The following is a 24,220-nucleotide window of genomic DNA, read 5'->3' on the forward strand; positions in this document are numbered from 1 at the left end:
TCAGGTCCTGAAACAGAAATCTGTCAGTTATCGCCTCATGGCTGAAGGCTGAAATGAAGAAATGTTCTTTTTGTTAATCATTGTAATTAACAATCATTTGTTTTATGAGTTTGAGATTGCAACTAATCTTTGGAAGTTAAATACACAAAAGGAAATTCATAACTGGTTGTCATCTAAATCTTTTTATTGGAAATGGATCAATTATGATACCATTTGCCTATTGGCTGAGCCGGTGGTCTCAGTCTGCATTCACTGGGGTCCTGCAGCTTTTAGACGCGTCCCTCATCCTTCAACAGGAGTTTATTTACTAAATCATTCAACCTTGCAGTTAAAATACTTTGTTCAACAAATTTAATAAGCTCAACACTCAACTAAATTACTAGGTAAAAATCAGACATTAATGAAAACTAATGAACAACCAAAAGTAAACCAGCAAAAATGAACAAATGATAAAACCAACACAAAAATGTTACATTGTGAAATGTGAATATTGATATTCTGAATAGATGGTAAAGAATCCCTACCTGGTTATGTTATATGACGCTTTTCAGCTCTGACACATAAAACACAAAAATTACTATTTTATGTTTTATTATCGACCCGTCTGGTCAATAATATTATATTATTATAATTTTTTTTTTACAAATTATCTCTCATGCCATATTATATTATTATATTATTGTAATATAATAATATTATATTATCGACCAGATGGGGGCGCCACAGCTCTAAAATTTACAGCTAATTTGAAAGCGTTCATGACGCACTGCTGGCTGGGATCATCATTTTTTCACAGGAATATTTAAATAATTCATGTTTAAAGGTGGTAAGTGTTTCTGTTTTTCTGCCTTTAAATTGTTTTGAATGTTTGATAAATTTGATTTTTCAGTTTTTAGGGTCTTAACCCTTTCATGCATAGTGGTCACTACAGTGGACAGCAGACCACTGAAGTGGACACTAATGCATCACAAAATATACCATCAACTACTGGCCATCAGCTGCAAATGCAAGAAATTATTTTTGTTAAATACAATATGGCCGACAGACAAAGAAGCATGAGAACCGACCCGGTCCCTCCTTCTACTGTAGACGACTCTTGCAAGTAAAAAAAATATTGTGACATCAGATAAAGGAACAATACTACTGATGTATTTTTCAAATAACAACTTTGTATTTGGACAAAATTACAATTGATCACATAAAAATAAAAAAAAATAAAAAAATTATTTTTACAAAAAAATGTTCCTACCTTTTTTATGCCTTAAGAAAAGAAATTTAAAAAATGGAAAAAAAATTCTGACACAAAGGATCATAATTCATGCATGAGAGGGTTAAGTTAGAAATCTCCTTTTGTGCACAAATAAGAAAGTTGCAGACTGATTGAGGTTTTATTCCAAATGTTCCTGGTTTTAGGCTGGAAGGTTTTTAGATGTGAATCAAAGATGGGATTTTTCTCAAGGAAAAAAACTGATTTATAATTAGAATGAAGCTGTTAATTTCAGGGGTTTAAATGAACTAGCAGCTCTGGGTGGTTCTTCTTCATGGGTTTCGTTTTCTTCCTCATGTCTGGGTGTTTGTGCTACGTCTGCAGATCTCAGTAAGTCAGCAAATCTTCAGTCCAATAAGGAGGAAATATCATCTGTTTGCTGCTCTTCTGAACCTGCAAGATCTCCAGGGGTAAGAGAATCTTCTGATTCTGAACATTAAGATGATTAAAGCAGGCAAACATTTTGAAGAAAAGCATTGGATATAGCAACACTGCTGCTTGACTCTAAAGAAGTAACTTCCTTTATTGGATAGAAATATACACTGACACAGGAAAAAAATTATTTTCTGATGTTTTGGTCAGAAAACTGACTGTTTTTTACATGAATAGTATAAATTTTCATTCCGTCTTACAGCAGTTCATAATTTCCATTTTATTTCAAAACCAAAATGAGCTTCAATCGACTCCATGCAGAACTTTTAGTTTCTATTGGGAGAAATTTATTCCTCATCTGTGTTACTGGACCAGCGTTCATTTTAGTTTCACTACGTATTTCAAATAAAAATGGATCCCATTTTAGTGTGTCACTGGTGCTAAAATAATCCCATCAGAATCATCTGCTGACTTGGAAACTGAAAAACTCAGAACTCCAGAAGAACCTCATAATATTCACTAATATGTTTTCTTTTTTTAAATCATTGTTTTTATTATCTGTTTTTCACAATTTAAGGATGAGATTTTCATACTACTGGCTAAAGTTTTTATAGTTTGCATGAATTGTTTCTGTCAGATGCAACATAAATAATCTGATCACATATCGGCTGCTGCTTTGTTTAGACACTTTTAATAACTTTAAAATAAAGTTGAACGTGAAACCAAGACTTGTCGTCATCCTGTTTTCTCTCTGCAGCGTTTGGAGCCATGGGAGCCGATTTGGTCTGTGCGGTTCTGTTGGCCGCTGCTTTGCTGCCGTCAGCCATCGAAGGCGACGTGAACTGTAACGGCCGTCCAGGAGAACTTGGACCTCCTGGACGAGACGGGCTGGCTGGGATGAAAGGCCAGAAGGGAGAGCCAGGTAGCACCTTCCTTCTGAAACCCAAGTCACATTTAGGATTGTTTTAAAAGGGACCTTTTCATAAAAATTCATAGTTTACATGTTTTGTTCCACTTGGGTTTCATCTGCTACTAAAAACAAGCCAAGAGCTTAAAAGAATTAACTAGCTGGCAATAAGTTATTGCTTTTTGGTGTCTGGAAAATGAGCACAGCCTGTTACCTAGCAACCAGAGATGAGTTCCAGCATGTTTGGTCAGCTGGTTTTACCACTGTAAGCGCTGTACAATGGCTGCTGGAAAAGACGTGCGTTTTGTTGTTGATTTACCATCCAGAAACCTCTTTCTGCATTCTGGCTCCACTTCTGCTTTTCAAACATGTACCGTTGTATGATTGCGCATCTGTCTGCAGCCATTTTTACATGCGAGAGTAAACGTTGAGTTGAGGGGCGTGGCCAGCAGCAGGCTTAAAGTGACAGGACGTCCTAAAACATAGGCAGAGCTGAGCAGATTAAAATCTCATTATCTAAATCTAAAAATGATTTTGTAATGAAGATACGTCTATCCTAACCTGTTCAAAGAAGCATGATAAATCACCTTTAGGTTTTTCTTAAATATGTGATTTCACAACTTTAGGATTATCGATTATTGACTAAATACTTCTGAGTTTATGACTACATTGCATCTTTATGTGTACTAAACAGACTTCTGTCACTGGACTGAACCAAGCTGCACCAAGTTGAGACTTTAGTTTAGTTTGATTAACTGATTTCTGCAGATGTGTCTGAACTTCAGGGTTTGCATTGTTGCCTTCAGGTTGACGCTGCAACCCTGCAACTTTTAGACCAACCCCTTTTGTTGCACTCTTCACTGGTTTATGACTTTGTCCTCAGCTGTCCAGGTGGACGGCCCAGTGGACACAAGCATGCTGCTGAGGCTGAGAGGGGACAAAGGAAGCTCGGGGCCACAAGGGCCGATGGGTCCAAAGGGTTACCGCGGTGACGTGGGAGCAGCAGGAATGGCCGGCCAGCCTGGTTCACCCGGTCCAGTGGGGACGCACCTCAACCCCGGTAAATGCCCCTACAGTTCGCTGCACACATTTATATCTGACCTCAAACTCGCTGACAAGCACAAACTTCACATAGAAAAGCACCAGAATAACTGAGGAGGAAACGGAGACGGTTTTCAGGTATTTGGACGCTAAAGTCCAGGTTTCCCCCAGAAAACCTGCGGAGCCCGGTTCTACGGCGCCGAGCGCTCTGGTGGCCCTTCAGATGATTCTGTGGCCCCCACTGCATTTCAAAAATGACTCAAATGCAAACGTTTTATATGTAATCAGGGTAAATTTATAACCAACATAATTTTCTTACAATATAAATTGTTTTAATAACCAAATGTTTGTAATAGAGACTTTTACCGACTTTGCTTGATTAAATATAGGAAGAGTTTTGAGAGAAAGAAACTAGAACAGAATAAATTTGTTCAAAAAGAATTTCATGAGACTGTATTGGGAAAAAAATGTCTTCAGTCAGAGGTTTCTTTGTAACACAGACTGCTACAGCAGATCTCTCCTGCAACACCCATCATTATCTACAATAACTCTGAATTAATATGAATTATAACAACATTTAATTTCCCTTTGGGATCAACAAAATATTTTTGAATTGAAAACTAGATGAAGTTTCTTTTAATATGGAAAATCATTTTAAAGTTTGGATCCACATTTTATACAAGAGAAAAAATCAGACAGAATTAATTGATTGATTTTATTTCAATCTTTCTATTATTAGCAGAAGTTTTCTCACTTGTTGATTTTTGCCCACATAACAAAACGTTTGGATGCCGCTGGTTTAATTAATGTGTCTGTGTTTCCAGGTCAAAGTTCGTCCAATCAGGAAACTCACTCAGCTTTCTCTGTGAGGAGAAATGTCACCACATATCCACCTTTCAACCAGGTCGGCTGAAGGTCACATTTCTACTCTCCAGGACTGATTTATTGTTTTTCTAGTCAGAACTGAAACTGAAAGCTTATTTGTTTCCTGTCAGAAAATAACTTATCAGGAAGCCGTCGTCAACACTAACAACAATTTTGCCATAAACACCGGCATCTTCACCTGCAGAACACCTGGTTTTTATTACTTCACCTTCCACTCCATCGCCAAGGTGCCTCCACTTTGTTACACTGCAATTCTGGCTAAAAATGCTGTAAAAATATGTAGCAGTTGTTGAACGTCTGCATGTGATTTTAGGTCAGCATGTGCCTGGGTTTAGTCAAAGCAGGAGAAGTAGAGAAAATAGTGTTTTGTGATGAAAACACTAGGAACTCTGAACAGGTAAGTGTCCAAATTATACTCAATATACGGCATAAAGCTGCAGTATGAAACTTTTATTCAAAGAAAATCTGTTTTCTACATTTTTGTGACAGAATAATATGAGAAAGATGTAAAAGATCCATCTCCTCCCAGTACTATTATTCCCATCTGAACAAATGTACCGCTCCCAACCAAAAACAACCAATCAGAGCCAGGAGGAAGGTCTTAGCGCTGTCAATAATCCTCATGAACGCACTGCTGAATGTGCTAAAGGGAGTGAGACAGATGTCAGGATTTACAGTTTTTCTGCCTCTAAGACGTGACATTTGATAAACCCTCCAGGCAGCAGAGAGGAGCAGCGTTTCTTCTCAGAGCTCTGATGTGATGAGTTGTGGTTTTTTTCCAGGTCCTGTCTGGTGGAGTCGTGTTGCAGCTGACGGCGGGACAGAAAGTCTGGCTGGAGTCCTACAGAGACCAGCAGCAAAACCCGCAGATCCAGAAAGACTCCGACGCAAGAGACCTCAGAGAAAAACTGATCATCTTCAACGGCTTCCTGATCTTCTCAAATTCATAATAAAACTAGTCGAGTTCTGATTTCAGAGTCTGAGGTTCAGCAGCTGCGTCACGTAAAATGTTTTCATATTTACTCATTTCAGAGCTGATTGATTTTTATTCAACTCTGAACCTAAAGTTGATCGTTTAATGAAGTGGATCCAAACGTTGGGGAAACAGTAGCAACTACTGCAAACAAAATGTTGAGTATTTTTTATTCTAATGTTTATTTGCTGAAGAAATAAACACCATATTGTAATCAAATAAAGCAGTCAGATGTCTGTCGTTCTTTGTAGACGTAAAAGAGAAAAGGCTCTTGCAGGTTTGCCAGATTAAAAACAAACAACAAATCATATCTTAAATTTGTAATATTTTTTCTGCTTTTCTTTCTCTTTTTAGCGACAGGAAGAGTATGTGGCTCACTCTTGCTTTATTTTTCCAAGTTTATTAAATGTCACAGGATGTTTTTAGAACTATTCCTAATAAAATTTAAAGATGAATACTTTGTGTTTCAAAGTTTTCCACTTTAAGGTTTTAAAATGCAGATCTGCATCAACTGCCTGAACCAGCAAAACACTTCAATGCTATTTTTGAACTGTGATTAATGGCCGGAAAAAATGGCCCTGAGGTCCACAAATGGCCCTCGGGCCGCACTTTGGTCACCTCTGATTTAATGTCATAAATATAACTCAAAATGTTTCTTTCTTCTTTTAATTCCAGTAGCAAATACATTGAAATTCTTTAAAATGTAGATTCTTGTTCTGCTAAAACATGTTTGCTTTTTGTTCATAAAAAACACTGAAGTTATTTTAGTGTTTTTTAAAATTAAACTAAAATAATGAATTTGATCTTTTAACCTCAACCTTGATGTGTGTATTTTATTTTCTCCTCTCTATTCTTTACCTCAGATTATTACAGCCAGATGAAGAGTTGAAATAAATAAAGAATGCAGTCATAGTAATAGGACAACAAAGTCATAATAAGCAATATTACCAACATAAAGTATTTTTCTATGAGAACAAACCTTTCTACTCTATAGAGTCACAGCAGGAGTGGTGGAGTTAAGATAATCATAATTATTCCTAATTCTAATTTTCAGCCCTTGTTTACGTCCAGCTTGACGGCGTCTGGCGTTTTCTGAAGCTAATTATGAAGAAAGTCTCACATCAACAATAACATCAAAGGAAAGTTAAATGACCTCAAACTGCAGAGGCTTTGAAAATAATCACACATCCCATTAACGTCACATATAGAAGTGGCACAATCGGATTTTTGGGGGGTAGAAACATCAGAATTGGGTCGTGGAAAAGTAAAATATGGATGTGATTCAGCTGCTGAGTGAATGTGTCTGTAGCAACATGAGATATTTATCTTCTCCTCAGAGTTCATGACAATCCTTCCAGGCTGATTCTGTTTCTTCCATCATCAGATCATTTTGGTTTCATTGTGCTAAGGAAATGAAACAAGTTGGGTTTCTGCACTTCCTCTTTCTGGATTATGGTGCCACACCCTGCCATGACCCACGGTGACCCACGGTGACCTGCGGTGACCTGTGGTGACCCGCGGTGACCTGTGGTGACCCGCGGTGACCTGTGGTGACCCGCGGTGACCCGCGGTAACCTGTGGTGACCCGCGGTGACCCGCGGTGACCCACGGTGGCCTGCGGTGACCTGTGGTGACCCGCGGTGACCTGTGGTGACCCGCGGTGACCTGTGGTGACCCGCGGTGACCCGCGGTGACCTGCGGTGACCCACGGTGACCTTTGCCTGCTGCCACAGTGGAGCTCCAGTGTTTCTCAATCCTACAGGCTTAAAGGAAACCGAACCAATCGGCCCAAAGAGAGAATAAAAAATTCTTTGGTCATTTGACCTGGAGAGCCTCCGAGTTGTTAGCTTATTGTTGGATTCTACACTGACACCAACCCTGCTGGAAATATCTTCTTTATTATGTTTTATGATTCCTGTTTGATACTTTACACTGTAAAAAAACATTTCTAATACCAGCAGCTGTGGTTGCTGGAATTTTACCGTATAAATTCAGATTTTATACAATTTTACCGCATTTATACGTAAAATCGTATAAATACAGTAAAACCCGTTTTTACACAGTAAAATTCTGGCACCTCTGGCTGCCCGTATTTTACTAAAATACAACAGACACAGAGATGGAAAACAAGGGAAAAAACCAAAACAAATAAAGAGAGGAGAGGTAAAGAGTTGAAAGGGAAAAAAGAAAAGAATAGAAGAGAAAACAAACGACTGAAAACAGCCAAGAAATTTGTTCTACACCTGCAGAAAGAGAGAAAAAGACAAAAACTGAGAAACCATAGTAACAAACAATAATATAATAACTTATAATAATGATAATATCACTGAAAAGCTCTCAGCACTAATTGGTACAAGATGTATTTATCAAAGGCATAAGAACTTCTGCTCTTGACACCACTTTGTTAAAAATGTCAATTCTGTTGCGACACCTCCAGGCGCTGCAACCATCTTCTGATGTCTATTTATTCTCATTTTGTACTATTTATTTCTTTATCTTTGTATATTACATATATACACATAACCTGCATCTTAACTCGAGTCGAGCAAATCTCAATCTGGTTGTAATCTGTTGATGACAATGACAATAAATCTTATCTTATCTATTTAGTGATAACTGCAGCCCAAGACAGAAAGTATCTGTAAGCAACTGAATCCAGACAGTTTGCTTGTGTATATAAGTTTATTTCCATTAAAAAGTTCAATAGTCAACAGCAGGAGCTGCAGGCGCCCAGAACCCGACATGGAGGAGATCGGACCCAAAATCCTTCCAGAAGCCACGAGCTGCAGGAGGTCAGGTTGATTTGACCTGTGAAGACGCTGCTGCAGTAATAAATGCCACTAAAATAAACGTGTGGATGAGTTTCTCTAATGTTGGGACATTATTCCTCCGATCCTGGAAATGTTCTTCAGGCCGACTTTGTAACCGTCTTTATGTGGCTCTGGAGGTTCAGGTCAGAGTTCAGCCTGATCTTTAGTTTCCCTGAGACAATAACTGAAGCTGACTCTTGATCGCTCATCTTTAGGTCCAAAGATCAAAACTTCAGTTCTGTTTCTGTTCATCTGGAGAAAGTTTTGGCACTTTTTTCTGTTCTAAGCTTCTGTTCTGGTTCCGAGTCGCCTGCTGACATCGTACTGCGGAGCCCAGTATCATCTGATTCATGTAGACATTGAATCAGAGAGATCCCAGGATTGAGCCTTGGGGAACTCCACCTGACTTCTGTCCGTTTCCCATTGAAACAAAGAAATCTCAGCTCTTTATGTCTGACTGGAACCAGTTGAGTTCTGGACCGACCCGTTCCAGTAATATCTGAAGGTCAATGGTGTCAAAAGCTGCACTGAGGTCCAACAGAACCAGCACTGGTTCTTCCACGGTCCGTGTTTATATGGATGTCATTGAAAACTTTGACTAGGCCGGTCTCAGTACTGCAGTCAGGAAACAGTTTCACCGTTGAAACAGATTTTTCATTCACTTTCTGATTAATGGAAGATAAACAAGTGAATATGGAGCGATGAAAACGCAAACATAAAGGAAACCCAAAGTCAAACACCAGAACCTCTTGACCCAAAGTCAAACACCGGAACATCTTGACCCAAAGTCAAACACCAGAACATCTTGACCCAAAGTCAAACACCAGAACTTCTTGACCCAAAGTCAAACACCAGAACTTGGTGACCCAAAGTCAAACACCAGAACTTCTTGACCCAAAGTCAAACACCAGAACTTGGTGACCCAATGTCAAACACCAGAACTTGGTGACCCAAAGTCAAACACCAGAACTTCTTGACCCAAAGTCAAACACCAGAACTTCTTGACCCAAAGTCAAACACCAGAATATCTTGACCCAAAGTCAAACACCAGAACTTGGTGACCCAAAGTCAAACACCAGAACTTCTTGACCCAAAGTCAAACACCAGAACATCTTGACCCAATGTCAAACACCAGAACTTGGTGACCCAAAGTCAAACACCAGAACTTCTTGACCCAAAGTCAAACACCAGAATATCTTGACCCAAAGTCAAACACCAGAACTTGGTGACCCAAAGTCAAACACCAGAACATCTTGACCCAAAGTCAAACACCAGAACTTGGTGACCCAAAGTCAAACACCAGAACATCTTGACCCAAAGTCAAACACCACAACTTTTGACAGACACTATGACTCGTTGTTCCAGCCTGTGGTTCTGCTCTGCATGAGGTCCAAACCGTCTCTGAATTTGTTGAGTATTTTTTGAAGCTTAGGTCCATTTCCAGGGTCTGTGAAGTTACTGGTTTGCTGTTGGGATTTGGTTCTGTTTCTGGATTTCTGTACCCTCCCAGAAATGCAGAACTGTCGGATCAGAAATCTTTCCTCACAAGATTTTATGCTGACTTCCTCGTCTGGCCGCTGCAGGACTCGGAGCTTCTCTTCACTTTGCTTTTTACTCCCTCGGTATGTTTTGGATCCTTAATAAATGTATTTTAATGCTGATTTTTGGTTTTATGGTTATCTCCTTTATTAAGTTTCTAAGTTTTTGTCAGAGACTTTAATGTCTTAATTCCCTTCTCCCTGTTTTTCCTGAATATTTCCTGTTGTTTCCTCCTTTGACCTGATTTTCTCATATTTAATTACATTTCATTTTCACATATTTGACTCCTCTGATCGTTGCCTCGTTTCCTCGTTAGCCTCATGCTCCTCCGACGTTTTCTCCTTACGGGAGCTCTGCTCTCATTGGCTGGACCTCTGCTGGTCGCCATGGAGACCTGTCCAGCAATGCCAGGGATGCCAGGTCTGTACGGGTTGCCCATCAGGGTGGATTGTTTGTGGGGCGTTTCTGTGATGTTTTGTGTTGTTCCTCAGGTATTCCTGGACTTCCGGGTCGAGACGGCCGCGATGGGCAGACAGGAGAAAAAGGAGATCCAGGTAGATTTTCCAAAACCTTTGTCATGTTTGCTTTTCTGTTGTCAGATCCGGTTTAAGGTTTTTGATGATTTTCATGCTGAGATATTAATTTGTGTTTTAAGGTAATTAGCAAAACATTAGCAGTAGCTAATACCACTGAAACTTTTTCTTATTACTTCACATTACAGCCAGATATGTTAATCTATTTCAATGGATTTTTATGCGATAAACCAAAACACCACAACTTGGTGAATAACTGGGAATTGGAAGGACAATAATACATGATTTTCAGTTCATTTCCCAATGAAATCTTAAAGGTGCGTCATGGAATTGTACTCAGAACCTGGAGTGAGTGGACTGTTGAAGCGTTAATCACTTTTGGTTCTACCGGCACCAAGAACCAGTGAAGGAAACGACATGAAAACCTCTGAAGAAAAACTTCCTGCTTCAGGAAAAATGAGCTTCGGTGTCAGATTGTAGCGGCTGTAGGATTTCTCTTTTGTCTTTGGCTAAAGGCTACGAGCCGTTTCTCATGCTAACGCTAAATTAGCTGGTTTGTTTTGGCTGTATTTACCCAGAATGCCCTGGGTTGTAGTCCATTTCCTGCTTTTGGAGCGGCCTCCAGGCTGCTTACCGTTTACATATCCATTCAAACTGAACCAGAGTTCACTTCAACCGAACCGAGACGGAGGTTTATAGGCGGACCAGAGTTTATTACACACTTACAGCTCACCAAACAAACTGGAGTTTCATTAAAGTGGACTAAACAGTTCAAGTTAAAGCAAAGTGCAAATATATTTTAAATTAAAATAAAACAATTTTCACTTCATTTCTTTACACATAATTTTGTTTGCAAAACCCCATTTCAAGACAGAAATTAGATATTATTTTCTGTAAGTAACCAAAATGGTATGAAAACCAGGTTAATTTCTGTTTGTAGTTTAATATATTTTAAAAGTTTTATTTCTTAGTATGAGGTTGTAATGGAGCAGCACCAAAATGAAAACATCCACTCACTGTCGTTCACCAGGAGCAGAACGGACCGGCAGCCTGGGGCCTCAGAAGGGCCTGAAGGGGGAACCGGGCCCGGCGGGACCGCCCGGCAAACGGGGCCCGTCAGGGGAACCAGGAGAACCGGGCAGCGCAGGGATTCCCGGGCCTCCAGGAGAGCCAGGAGAAGCTTGGTACGACAACACAGACAAGCAAAAATAATAAATAATCTACTGTAATTTTGATAGAAAATCGCTTTACAAGAGAAAAATAAATAATAAACAGAACAAACACTTAAATGATTTAAAATAGTTCAAGTATTTAGTTCACATGGAGGTGTTTCTATGCAGAATTAAATTAGCTTAAAAATAAAAGATTCAAAAAAGATTCAAGTGTAAAATTCAACAATTTTCCATAACTTCCAACAATTTTAAACGAAAGTTCAGCCACAAAACGAGAAGGAAGAAATCTGTCAAAGCCAACAAATACTTAAATACTTTAATCTGGATTTGATTTGAGTACTGATGAATTAAACCCTTTGAAAATGATTTATGATTTTTTTATCCTGTTAACTTTTGTTTTTCAGTTTATTTTTAATGCAAATTAACAGCAAAGCTTATTTTAAGACCAAAAGGTCTAATTCAACACAGTTCAGTTGATTAAATCAGATTCAAGCTTCATTATTATTATTAATTATTACTTTCATCATTATTGCTGTTTTGTTATTTATAAATTGTTTTGAAAACTTCAAGTTGTTGTTAAACTTGAATTTAGTGATTGTTTTGGGAAAATAAAGTCCGTTTCTATTCTATAACAGGCAGCTCATTTTCATTTAAAGCTACACATTAAAATCACATCAATTATCAACGGAAACCTGAAAATGACATCAAATGTTCACTTCCTGGTCAAGCACAGGGCCACTGTAGGGTGGAACAACCGGAACAGTCCTCCACCAGAAACGCTCTAGAAGTGAGCAAACATGTGGCCTAAACCAAGTCGAACTAGAAAACAAAGACAGTCTTGCAGTAGTTCTGCCACTAGCTGGATAAAATATAGTAAAAAAAGTTGATTTCTCAGCTTCAGAACCAGAACCTTCCTGTTTTCTGCAGGTCGGCTGCGGCGCAGCAGAAGGCGGCCTTCAGTGTGGCCAGAGCAACGTCCGAGTTTCCTGCTAAAAGCAGCACAATTCGCTTCACTAAAGTCATAACCAACATCGAGAACGACTTCAGCACAGAGACGGGACACTTCAGGTCAGCATTTTAAACTCCGCTTGGTTTCAAGTCGATTTTTCCAAACCAGGTTTAAGAATCTCCTCGTCCTCCAGGTGTCGGGTCCCGGGGATGTACTACTTTGTGTATCACGCTTCTCTGGAGGATAAACTCTGCGTGCAGCTGAAGCTCGACAACAATCTGCTCACATCGTTTTGTGATCTTCGCCGCAAAAAACAGGTCAGAGCGGGAGGCGACTCTTCAGTTTGTCATTTTATTCAACATCCAGTCCTGAGCGGAGCCATCCTGCAGCCTCTGGATGCATCCTGCTCACTTCCCATCAGCACCTGCTTCCCCAGTAGCCATATTATTGCACAGGTTGAAATGACAAAAATACATTTGCAAAAATAAACACGGAAAAAACTCAATGCAAAGTTATTAAGACAAGGAGGTTTTTTTTTCATGTTACAAGAGTCATGTGATCCTCCAGATGTTACTACTGGCAGAAATGCTGAAGAAGACGACAGGAAGTAGTAGGAGGGTGATGGTTTGTTTTGCGTCTGGCTCCACAGTCACAAAACGTTTTGTGTCATTCCAACATGTTGAATCCGTAGCTCTTCTGTAAAATCGCCAACTACCATTTCCCCAAAGCGCCGCATACGCAGCCGCGGGATTTCGTCAGTCCAAAGCCCGAGTGATGCCGACATCTATTCCGATGTCTGAATTATTGCGTGAACAAGCTTATTCACATGTGATTTTAATTTCACTTCTTATTTGATGGAAACACCGCAATTGCGAAAGTATGTTTTGTCGACATCAGCAGAATACAAACAAAGATTTGTTCCCAGATCATTTGGATCATTCAGATCTGCAGAGGCTTGTTAACATTTCATGCAGGTGTGTCGAAGCAGGAATGCATCTAAAGGTTCAGGACGGTAACTCTCCAGGATGGGACCTGAAAACTCCAGTTGAGCAGGAAACTCTGTTAAACTTCTGTTGTCTGGGAATTAATCTGGTTTTCCTGCAAATCAAGGAACTACTAACGTATTGATTTCTCTTGGTGCATACAAAGCAAAATAAACACGATCAAACTGAAAATGTGCCATCATGAGCGTGTAGTAAGAGCGAGGTCTCTCCTGGTTCCAGGTGACGTCAGGCGGGCTGGCCGTCTACGTGTCTCGGGGTCAGGAGGTCTGGCTGGAGACCAGGGAGCACAGAGGGATGACAGGAAGAGGCAACGGCTACAGCATCTTCTCTGGGTTTCTGCTGCATCCTTACTGACCTGCAGCACGGACGCAACAACAACCACCACACAAATTCTCCTTACTTTCCCACTTTGTGTGTCTCCTGTTCGGGTTTGACTGAAAAACCAAACTGAGATGTTGAGAATTTGTTTCATTTGAATCGATTTCCTTGGTTGGATTTATCATTCTTGTGTCACCAGTAAAAAGATTTTCTGCTAAAACCCAATGTCCCAGTTCTCTCATTCCTTTACTTTTGTATTTTAACCCATCACTCTAATAAATTATGAACAAAGAGTGGCAACAAAAACTCTAGGATTTCTCATTGAGTTCATTTCTCTGCACTGGGAGCTGATTCCAGTTGGAACTGAATATTTTGATTTACCAGAATAAGAGAAAAGTTTTATTTATATGCAAACACCTGAGACCTTCACCTGAGTGGAGACCCCCCCCCCCCCATCTTCAAATGTATTAAATCTAATAAATCAAATGTTGATTTGTGCTGCTATCATTTTAAAGATATTAATGAAACAGTTTCTGTAGATCATCAGAGGTTATTATCAACATTTTCAAAGCAAAAGCAGCACAAACTCACCACAAGCTTTTGACACCAATTAGATTTGAGTAATGTGGGGGAGGGGGGTTGACCTTTTGACCTTTAAACTTTTGTTTCTATTTTCAAAGCAAAAGCAGCTCAAACAAAAAATGTTGCTGCACAAACCAACACAAAGGAAGTCGACTTGATTGACAACAATTTTGTCTAATTTGAAGAAGGTGGGTTGTTAGCTTTCTTAATAAAAATTGAATGTAGCTACAACAGAAACATTTAGTTTTTTAGCTAAAAGCTAAATGGTAAATTTAGTACTTATGTCACTTTATCAAGTCCAGAGGATCTCAAAGCTCTTCAACCTACATTCAGTCATTCAGGCACAAACTAAATGTTTAGTTGAAACTGGGACATTTGGAAATGAAGAGGAGAAAATATAACCTGCAGGGTTAGGGATCAAATCTACAGTTTTCACAATACAAGACTTTTATTGAGGGTTTTTGTGTTTGTTGGTTTCATGTCTTTTTTTTTTACCTTTTTGGTTCAGAAAATACAGGGAAACATTAATGTATTATAATCAACTCTAAAATCAAAATGACAATAAAAATCATGCAATGTGATGCCAGGAGTTTTATAATGCTACAAAAGAAAAGTTGTTTTCTGGTAAGCAGGATTTTTTGTATATATAACATGATTAGAGAGTTTAGAATAAAAAAGATTAAATGTTGAAAGTGTTGATGCTTCACCTCCCGACATTCTGATTCTGTAATTTTGCAATCTTTCATTTGTGGACACAGAAGTGAAATATTTAAACAGGAAGTTGGTGAAAAAGCTCCGTGATAAAAAAGTGATGATGAAGCAATAACAGGCAGATATCAAACCAAACATTTAACATTTTGTTCTGTTTTTCTGAACTTCCTGTCCAGATTCACTGAAACACAGACATCGATCCCACCTTCTGCACGGACCTCAGTATCTGTTCCACAAATTATTTCATATCGTCAGCAGAATCAAGCTGCAGTTTTCATATCAATACATCCTAAGTAAGCTGCTCGGTCAGCTTCTCTGGTGCTCAGATCCTCTTTTCCATTTTTCATTCTGGGTTGGTTTTCTCAACCAAACCACAAAGGATCAAAACAATCCAATTTAATATATACATGTATTTTAAACTAGAGCTGAATTTTTGACCTCATGGATCAAATGAAGTGTTAAGTTTCACTGCAGCTGGCAGTGAAACGAACCAGAGGAAATTAAAAAGTTACCATTTTGACACTTTGTGTTTTTCCGTGCAGACCCTGGTTTCCAAGCAGCCAGTTTTCCCAGAACCACCTTAAATTAGCCTTTCTGCTGCTCTGAAGGTGTTTTTAAGTTTTTGGTGTTTTTAGTCTTTGGCTCCTTTGTCACTTTAAAAATTGAGGATTGAATCAAGATGTTGGAAAGTGCCATTTAGTGCTCAGAAATGCATAAACTAATGAAAGTTAGCCTGCAGGAAGATTTGTTTTGTTTTATCTGTTTTTGAATCATCCTATTAATTTTATTTCTCTATTGTTTCATTTGAGCAGAGTGACATGTCACGGGGGAGAGACTGTTAAATAAAAGTGGGCCCAGGTTGGACCCTTGAGGAACCTCACAGTTAATAATTGTTCTTTACAAATGTAGAATTACCAACTGGCTGAAAATAATTCCTCCCTGGTTTGGTCCCTGGAAATATTCATTCATTTTCTACATTCACCAGTACTGACAATTTTTTACCAAGTTTAATCCACGTGTTGCTGATGTAATCATTAAGCATTTGTAATGAATTTATTCAAACTACCCAGTGGGATTAGAGTGGAGAAGTAAAACGATGTTGATCCATTTTCCCAAAGTATTCACACCCCTCATTTTCTACAATATGAATTAAGCAGCTTCTGGACTCTCTTGTTGTTCGGGTTTTTATTTAAGGGTATCAGAGTGAGGCTGTTGAATTTTAATCAGAAACATTTTCCTCCATCCATTTTCTTTACATCTTGTTTCTAGTGGGTCTGGAGGGGCAAAGGTGAATTTCTCCAGGGAAACTTTTTTGGCGACAGGCGGGTTCACCTGGTCCGGTCGCTTGTCCATTGAAGGACCAACAACCACACACACACACACACACACCCACACCCACACACCCACACACACCTAGGGAGAATTTAGAGAGACCAATTAACCTAACAGTCATGTTTTTGGACTGTGGGAGGAAGCTGGAGAACCCGGAGAGAACCCAGCATGCACAGGGAGAACATGCAGACTCCATGCAGAAAGACCCCGGGCTGGGAATCGAACCCAAGACCTTCTTGCTGCAAGGCACCAGAGCTACCAACTGCGCCACTGTGCAGAAAACAGAAAACTCTCCCTTTCATGTCATATTGTTGTGCTACTTTGTGTCGATCTGTGATATTAAATCCAAATAAAATACATTCAAAGATTTTTTTGTCCTAATGTGATAAAACTGGAAAAGTTCCTGCGGTGTGAATACTTAGCGTGGCGTTGTGGAAACTCTGTCAGGATTTTTACAAAACCCACCAAGGCAGGTTGTAAAGTCCAGAACTGGACCGAGCATCTGTAGACTTTAAACTTTGGATTTATGTAAATTAAATCCCCTCAATATTCTCAGTGTTCTCTAGGCAATAAATTTATATTGAACACGTTTAAAATAATTATTTTCCCAGCTACCTGCAGTGAAAAGTCTGTGTTGTAGCCTAAAAACAGCTTTACTGACCAGCAGAGGGTTTTCTTGAGTTTCACTTCATGTTTCCTTCCTGATTCTGCGCAGCAGGAAAACTTTCCAACGTCTTACTGCTGCACCACAGGACGACGGACATTATTACTGCAAATGGTGAGACTATCTTATATTTTATAAATGTTGTGCTACATGAAGTAAAGTTCAAATCGTGAAAGAAAATCGTTGCTAGATGGAGACGTGTGCAGCTTCCCTGATGGGCTAAAACGCGTTCAGTAGGACAGACCTCAACTTCAGTTCACAGAAAACTGACTATAGCAGTAAAGAGATGCTAAATTAATGCCGAGATCAAATGAAACTCAATCATTTGCTCAATACTCCACATAAAATCCAGACGATACATTAAAATGAGTGAATGTTCAGTTTGTCTAAATATTCTGGATTACAGCACAGATTCAGATCATTTTAGGTCATGTTACTTTATTAGTGAAATTACTATATTTAAGCAAATTTAAGCAAGATATTAGACATTTTTATATCGACTTTTTTTATTTATTGCCTGACACAAAATTATGGAGTGTGAAAAATTAATTATTCTTCCTCTAAAGGCTAAAATATTGGCTGACAAATTTTCTGAACTGGTCAGCTCTTTGGAATGGGATTTCCCACTGTCTTTAAGAAAAAAGCATAGAAAATATTGAGGATAAAAAGTTCTATAATCTCTGCTGTCAGCAATATTTGAACTGAGTTTTAGTGATGGTGACTTTCACCATTCCTGCTGACAGCAGGTAGAACATGGATGCTCCATTTGCCCACTTGTTGATGGATCTGCTAGCTTTTGGTTGCTGGTCTATCACACAAACTCCCAACAAAATACATTTAAATGTGGTTTTAATGTGGAAAAAATGTGGGAAACTTCAAGCAGCATGAATGCTGTAGCAGGAAATCTAAAAAAAAAAAAAAAACTCTTTACATTCTTGCTATTTTGAATTATTCTGGCAAAAACTAAATTTGCTTCATGCAGAAGGTTTGGGTTCCGGGCGGCTATTGAGAAGCGATTGCTTCCCGTTTGAAATTTTACCCACTTGCTAACATTTGGCGTGACGTAGGCCAGTCAGACGCTATGAAGCTTACTGGAAGTCGTCTGCTGTAAACAAAGCGCCCTCCACTGCGAAGAGAGAAGAGCCGATCCCAACGTTAATGTTAATTCAATATTTGGAAGCGTGGCCAACACGGACTGAACGGCTTTGTTCACGTCCTCGCCGTCTTTACCAAAGACTAAGACAGACTACAATTCTAAAACAGCGCAGAAAATCAACCTCATTTTTCACAACTTCTTCCGTTCGCGGATTGGCGAAAATCCATCGGAGGGAACCGAAAGCCCAGACTGTGTTGGCTGATTTTGAGTATATATCATATTTTGGGTCTGTATTGTGTTTCTGTCCAGGCCCTCCAGTGGCTGAGCTGTGGTACTGCAGTGCTGCTTCTCTTGGTCTGCATCGTCCCGGTGGACATGCAGTCCTGCACCGGAGGAATCCCCGGGATCCCCGGGATCCCCGGCACCCATGGACCCAACGGACGGGACGGTGTGAAGGGGGAGAAAGGAGATCCAGGTGAGCTCAGGCCGGACAGAACCTGGACTGAAGATAATCTTTTTGACTTTGAGTTGACACAGTTGAGGGAGTTTGGTGTTTCAAACATGCAGCACAGCAAACACTTTTTACGTTTTTGTTTTTGATTAGAAGCCTGAGTGAAGTTGCTCCCAAAACAATTTAGTTAGATTTTGGGTAATGTGGGGAGGCTGGTTGACCTTTGAACTTTAATATCTTCAAAGCAAAAGCAACACAAACAAAAAGGTTTGCTGCACAAGCAGAGTGGAGTTGATTGTCACCAGTTTTCTCTGATTTGAAGGAGGTGGGGGGGCTGGCTGACCTTTCGTGACCTCTGGAAACATTTGTTGCTATCTTTAAAATGATAGCGGCACAAACAAAAATTGTTGCTGCTCAAATGTAGTTGAGTTGATTGACACCAATTCTGGTAGATTTGGAGAAGGTTGTGGGGAAGCTTCACTCATACCGATGAGCATGAAATCAGTGTTTACCTCCCTGAACAGGTGAAGGAGGCCAGCCAAACAGGGGCCAGGAAGGGGTGGCAGGTGTGCGGGGCCCGCCGGGCCGGCCTGGTATGAAGGGGGACATGGGTCTGCCGGGCCCTGCCGGATACCCGGGCCAGAAAGGGGAGAAGGGAAGAGCCTTCAACCCATCCAACAAGCAGAAATACGTCTTCTCCAACAAGAGAGCCATTTCAAATGTAGCAGAGATGAATGCGCCGATTAACTTCAACAGGTGAGAGGAACCGGCCGATGTTTTTACAGAAACCAGGGAGGAATGTCACTGACTGAGAGGCTGAGCAGATCAGTTATCACAGAGAGAGTCATCAAAAAACCTGGATGAGGCTGGAAGTGGAGCCAGTGATCAATTAGAGGCAAACTGAGACGACAGCTCTGTGGATTCTAGTTCATCTGAGCTGAAAGGCAAAACGTTTGGTTCAGATGGAACCAAAATCAGGATCCAGACTGCAGGGTTTACTGAGGCCAACATGGATCCAACCGTACATCCAACTGTACATCCAACAATACATCATCTAACCGTGCATCCAACCGTACATCTAACTAACAATTCATTGGTCCATCCATCCATCCATCCATCCTGCGACTTCTCGATCCATTCTTTCCTAAACCTGAACCATTTAGCTGCAGTAAGATGGTAAAAAAGCTGCCAAGCATCTTAAAGTTGCAGGATGGCAGCTCTTCTTAGGCTCTCTGATATCACCTCAAGTCACTATTAAAGATGAACTTAGACTTGTTTTCCAAAGCAAAAGCCTGTTATTACACCAACAATTTGTAGAACCAACATTTCACTTTTGAACAAAACAAACATGTGCTTTAAACTCCTGCAGAGTGATTTTGCCTGAGTTGGAGCCACAATTTCAAGGAGAGACGCTGGTAAACGGGACGTTCCAGTGTACAATCAAAGGAGTGTATTTCTTCAGTTTCCACGTTTCAGCAAAGACCCGAGTGAGTCTCAGGGTTCTGTATCAGACCGTCTGCTTTACCTGCAGGTTTCAGGCTGAGATTCACCATGATTTCACCTTGCAGGTGTGTCTGAAGCTGATGAAGGGCAGCAAGGAGCACTTCACACTGTGCGACGGCGCCGACGGTTTCTTGGTCACGTCCGGCTCGGCGGTTCTGGACCTGGAAGTCGGAGATAAAATTTCTGTGGAGCCAACCAGGTACAACGGCATGGTGGTGTCGCAGAGCAGCACCAGCCACAGCTTCACCGGCTTCCTCATCTTCCCCACCTTTTAACCCTCCGACCGTCCACCAGCCCGTCCACCAGCCCGTCCACCAGTCTGTCGGACATTTCAACCAGTCAGAGGAAATATTCGTTCTTGGTAGTAAAGGCTGTATCTGTTCTCCAAAAATGACATTTCACGTTTCTCATGAACACTGCACAATCATAAAATCTTCCCAATTATTTTTACCTGGTTTCCAGTGCAAATACTTTGTACACTTGAAATAAAACAAAACTAACTTATAAGTAACGTCTCAGCAAGAAATATGAGCTTATTTCAAATCAATAAAAAGTTTTAGTTCCACTTGCAGATTAGTTCACTTCTAACATGGGAAAAATGTCTTTTGTAAGCAAAATAATTTTATAACGAGACATTTGTTATAAGACCAATGTCTTGCAACAGTATAATTCATACAAGTAATATAATTAATTACATTTTATTAATATAACAACATATTTTATTAAGAATTTATTGACTTAAAATAAGCTACTATATCTTGCTGAAAAATTATTTGTAAATGGGTTTTTTTTATTTCAAGTGTACTAAGATATTTGCACTAGAAATAAGACTCAAAATTCTTGGGAAGATTTTGTGTTTTTGCAGCGACTTATTGGACGTCTTGCCTGTGTTTTACTGAAACTGCAGTTTTATTTGTTTTGTCAGCATAAAATCTTTGGTCCAGTTTAAATAAAGTTAAAATCAGTCAGTTTGCTTCATCCATGTGTCTCTGAACGCAGTTGTTTCAAAGTATTTAAAGGCTGTCAAGAGAATATGACCAGGACACTAATGTAGCAACAACTAGCAGAGTTACTAAAATAAATCTAATGTTTAAATGAGATCCAGACAGTAACATTTATAAAGCAATAAGGTTTTACTGCAGAATGAAATTAAATTGTATGAAATCTTAAAATTTTTCATCACCAGATTTTTTACAAACATGACATTATTCTATGTTAGTAAATTGTATTAAGTATTTTATTTTATTTTTTTTACACATTAACCATAAATAAACGAATAAATTACATATTGCAGACTGAAACCCCTGCAGCAACTTCTCCATCTCAGCAGAAACATTAAACAGCAAGTTTGACAAAAACCAATGAATTAGTTTAATCACAAAAAAACTCCAACAATTAGAAAAACATACCAACAATATTTTTGACATTTAGCTAAAATCAAACTTCTCATTTTCACAAACTCTTGCAGAGGTATAGTGGCTAATTATTACGTCTACAATCAAAACTGTGTTGAATTTGATTTTAGAAAATGATATAAGGAAGTAAATCATGTTTAAACGTGTGGATGGTGACCTGCAGTGTGTGTGTATCCCAGGTGTTAATGAATGGAACCACCCTCTCAGTGAATGTGTGTGTGATGGTGTGTATGTGAAGGTTAGAGTCAGGGTTAAAGAAGGACAGAGATGCTTTGTCCCAGTCTGTGGAGCGTCGTCTTCTCCTCCAGAGCAGTGACGGACCACATAGTGCATGCTGCGTATGTTCCATAATAATACGCTAATCCCACATATTCAGGCTCACCCTGGGATTTAACCGACTCTGCCAACACCCCCAGCTTCCAGTCTTTATTTCTTTCAACCTGGACTTCCCAGCTGTGAGTCCCAGAATCAAAGCCCTCAGATCCCAGGGCAGAGTGGCCGGCGGTGACCCTCTCTGGGTTTTCTGGGAGATTCCCAGTCTGTCCCAGCGTCACACTGGTGAAGTCACTCCCAGATGAGCCGTGTTTGGGTCCAGAACCAGAGGAGTGTAGGTCACCATGTTCTCCATGTTGCTCCAGATGTTGAAGGCCAGGTTGCCCAGATGTTTGGCCTGGTCTATCAGAGCTCCTGAGGGCAGCTGTGGATCCTCCAGCAGGGGGCAGCGCTGGACTCTTTCCACTGCAGCCTTGTAGTTGAGCAGGAATGAGACGTCTTCAGCTCTCAGCTCCTCCTCTGTGGCTCTGACTGTGTCTGAAAGAGCTGCTATCTCTCTGCTCAGAGCCTCCATCTTCTCCTTCATCATCCCTCTCTTCTGCTCCTCTTCCTCCCTCAGTGCAGCCAGCCTGGCCTCCTCTTCCTCTGCTAGAAACTGATGAAGCTGCTTAAACTGCTCAACAATCTGCCTCTTGGCCTGTTTTGTCTGGATCTTGATGTGGTCTGCAGTTCTAACGCAGTTTTCTTTGACTTGTTCAAGGAGCTTCAGTTTCTCTTATAGCGCCGTCCTGATGTCGTGGAAATCCTGTTCAGCGTGAGACGGATCAGGATCTCTGACATCCTCCCATTGCGAAGCCATTGTTTTCTCTGAATAAAGCAGAAACTTCAGAGCAGTCCTGGTTCTGTTGAAGCTGAACAGATGGACAGTAGTCCACAAGTTTAAACTTCAGGAGACGTTTGTCGAAATGAGAGGCTTGTCTGTTTTTCTCAGGTCATTTCCTGGTCTGGTTCAGGTGAACTTCAGAAATCGGACCAGCCTTCGGTTTCATCCTGCACATAATGCAGCAGGTATGAAACATCCTTATCACAAACTGTTTCTTTGTTTTTCTTTGTGCATCGTTTCAAAAAATGTCATCTGATCAGATTGTTGGTCTGATAAAATGCCGGACAGTTTTTCATTTCTGAGGAACCTCTTTGGTTTATATCTTGATATAAATACTTCAAGATGAATTCAGAGTCGTTGTTCAGATTTGTGGGAAAGATTTACATCAGTTTTGTTCCAGTTTTTGCCATAGAGGTATTTAATTTATTCAACGTGGCAAATTTGGGCATTTTAGTAAATGAAAAAATAAGACGTGCACATAACATTCACAGCCTTTTCCACCATAACTAATGATTGATCTAAAATGTGTCTTCAGATGGATTCAAGCTGTAGAAACTTAGTTGTATGCATTTCTAATATTGTGTAAAAAATAAATCTTAAGTGGTTAAATCTGCAGGATGCCTCAGTTTTTTTAATCCAATTAACCACAACAATCACATTAATTACTAAAATAATCGTCAGTTGCACCCCTAAATTTTATCCTCTTAAATGGAAAAATGTTCTGGTACAAAGTATTTTTCTTTCATATTCATCTAGAACAACTTCCAGCGACTCCTTAGATTTGTGAGCAGCGAAGTTTTCATAAGTTCATTTTTTGCTGTCAAGAATGAACCGAAGTTCTTCCTAGAGCCACAAAACTGCAGAAAAGTTAGGAACCTGTTCTACCGATTTTAATGCAAATATCCAAGAACCTTTTTAAAACTGAATTTATGCTCTGCTTTATTTTTATGCATTTTTTAACCTTTACATCATGTTATGTTATTGGCTATTTGCACCTGCCGCGATGACGTCACAACCGCATGCGCAAATGCGGCTCTTTTTTCGCTTTGAGTTACCATGACAGCTAGAAAAGACAAAGTCTTATTTCAGACGCAAATAAAACAATACTATGAACATTATTGTCTTCCTAATATAAAGGGCTTTTAAGTTTTCATGGATTTCCAAACAGTCCTGAATTAAGAAGACGGTGGCTTGTAAATATTCGTCGCTACCAGTTAAAGCTAACGCTGCACAGCAAAGTTTACAGCCTTCACTTCACTCCGGATCAACTTGTTCAGCCTAAAGCAGAAGGTAAAGGAGCCTCCTGTGTTATTTCCATGGACTCACTTCTGTATTCAGCCTGAAAGAGTTTATGGGAACCAGAGAGCAGACCAGAGCCAGACAGCCGAGCTACTGACCCGCCTGTACACACTGCTGGAAACACCGTCCTGCTTCACAAGAAACATGCTAAACTAATAAAGCGAAATAACACGGAGACTTTAAGGAACACGGCCATATTTTTCTAAAAGCAACAACTGAACCTGAACCGTCAGCTGAACTA

General features: G+C 39.9%; 3 protein-coding genes across 3 annotated transcripts; all 3 read left to right on the forward strand.

The window, feature by feature from the left end:
- The first annotated feature begins 1,554 nt into the window (after window positions 1-1,554).
- On the forward strand, window positions 1,555-5,668 carry LOC102222299 (complement C1q subcomponent subunit C-like). The gene is made up of 7 exons (XM_005811641.3): window positions 1,555-1,677; window positions 2,397-2,561; window positions 3,430-3,606; window positions 4,412-4,491; window positions 4,583-4,699; window positions 4,786-4,869; window positions 5,255-5,668. Exons 2-7 carry the CDS (start codon window positions 2,408-2,410, stop codon window positions 5,420-5,422), a joined length of 780 nt encoding a protein of 259 aa, XP_005811698.1. The 5' UTR covers window positions 1,555-1,677; window positions 2,397-2,407; the 3' UTR covers window positions 5,423-5,668.
- Window positions 5,669-9,752: 4,084 nt separating this feature from the next.
- Window positions 9,753-13,990, forward strand: LOC102220453 (complement C1q subcomponent subunit C-like). Its single transcript, XM_005811635.3, has 7 exons — window positions 9,753-9,877; window positions 10,111-10,214; window positions 10,286-10,348; window positions 11,358-11,511; window positions 12,427-12,567; window positions 12,642-12,765; window positions 13,672-13,990. The coding sequence occupies exons 1-7, from the start codon at window positions 9,768-9,770 to the stop codon at window positions 13,804-13,806; spliced, it is 831 nt and encodes a 276-aa protein (XP_005811692.2). The 5' UTR covers window positions 9,753-9,767; the 3' UTR covers window positions 13,807-13,990.
- Window positions 13,991-17,068: 3,078 nt separating this feature from the next.
- On the forward strand, window positions 17,069-21,077 carry LOC102220190 (complement C1q subcomponent subunit B-like). The gene is made up of 5 exons (XM_005811634.3): window positions 17,069-17,173; window positions 18,465-18,630; window positions 19,131-19,362; window positions 19,976-20,093; window positions 20,175-21,077. The coding sequence occupies exons 1-5, from the start codon at window positions 17,171-17,173 to the stop codon at window positions 20,382-20,384; spliced, it is 729 nt and encodes a 242-aa protein (XP_005811691.1). The 5' UTR covers window positions 17,069-17,170; the 3' UTR covers window positions 20,385-21,077.
- Window positions 21,078-24,220: the final 3,143 nt, after the last annotated feature.

This window comes from Xiphophorus maculatus, chromosome 20 (genome assembly GCF_002775205.1).
Source record: "Xiphophorus maculatus strain JP 163 A chromosome 20, X_maculatus-5.0-male, whole genome shotgun sequence".
NCBI classification, from domain to species: Eukaryota; Metazoa; Chordata; class Actinopteri; order Cyprinodontiformes; family Poeciliidae; genus Xiphophorus; species Xiphophorus maculatus.

Bases quoted from the DNA above. Each gene is read 5' to 3' on its own strand.
- LOC102220190 (XM_005811634.3), top strand. The intron at 18,631-19,130 runs GTGAGCTCAGGC...CTCCCTGAACAG, and splicing joins GGGGGAGAAAGGAGATCCAG to GTGAAGGAGGCCAGCCAAAC. The intron at 19,363-19,975 runs GTGAGAGGAACC...AAACTCCTGCAG, and splicing joins GCGCCGATTAACTTCAACAG to AGTGATTTTGCCTGAGTTGG.
- LOC102220453 (XM_005811635.3), top strand. From the start codon at position 9,768: ATGCAGAACTGTCGGATCAGAAATCTTTCCTCACAAGATTTTATGCTG. The intron at 12,568-12,641 runs GTCAGCATTTTA...CTCGTCCTCCAG, and splicing joins ACAGAGACGGGACACTTCAG to GTGTCGGGTCCCGGGGATGT. The intron at 12,766-13,671 runs GTCAGAGCGGGA...TCCTGGTTCCAG, and splicing joins ATCTTCGCCGCAAAAAACAG to GTGACGTCAGGCGGGCTGGC.
- LOC102222299 (XM_005811641.3), top strand. From the start codon at position 2,408: ATGGGAGCCGATTTGGTCTGTGCGGTTCTGTTGGCCGCTGCTTTGCTG. The intron at 2,562-3,429 runs GTAGCACCTTCC...CTTTGTCCTCAG, and splicing joins AGGCCAGAAGGGAGAGCCAG to CTGTCCAGGTGGACGGCCCA. The intron at 3,607-4,411 runs GTAAATGCCCCT...CTGTGTTTCCAG, and splicing joins GGGGACGCACCTCAACCCCG to GTCAAAGTTCGTCCAATCAG.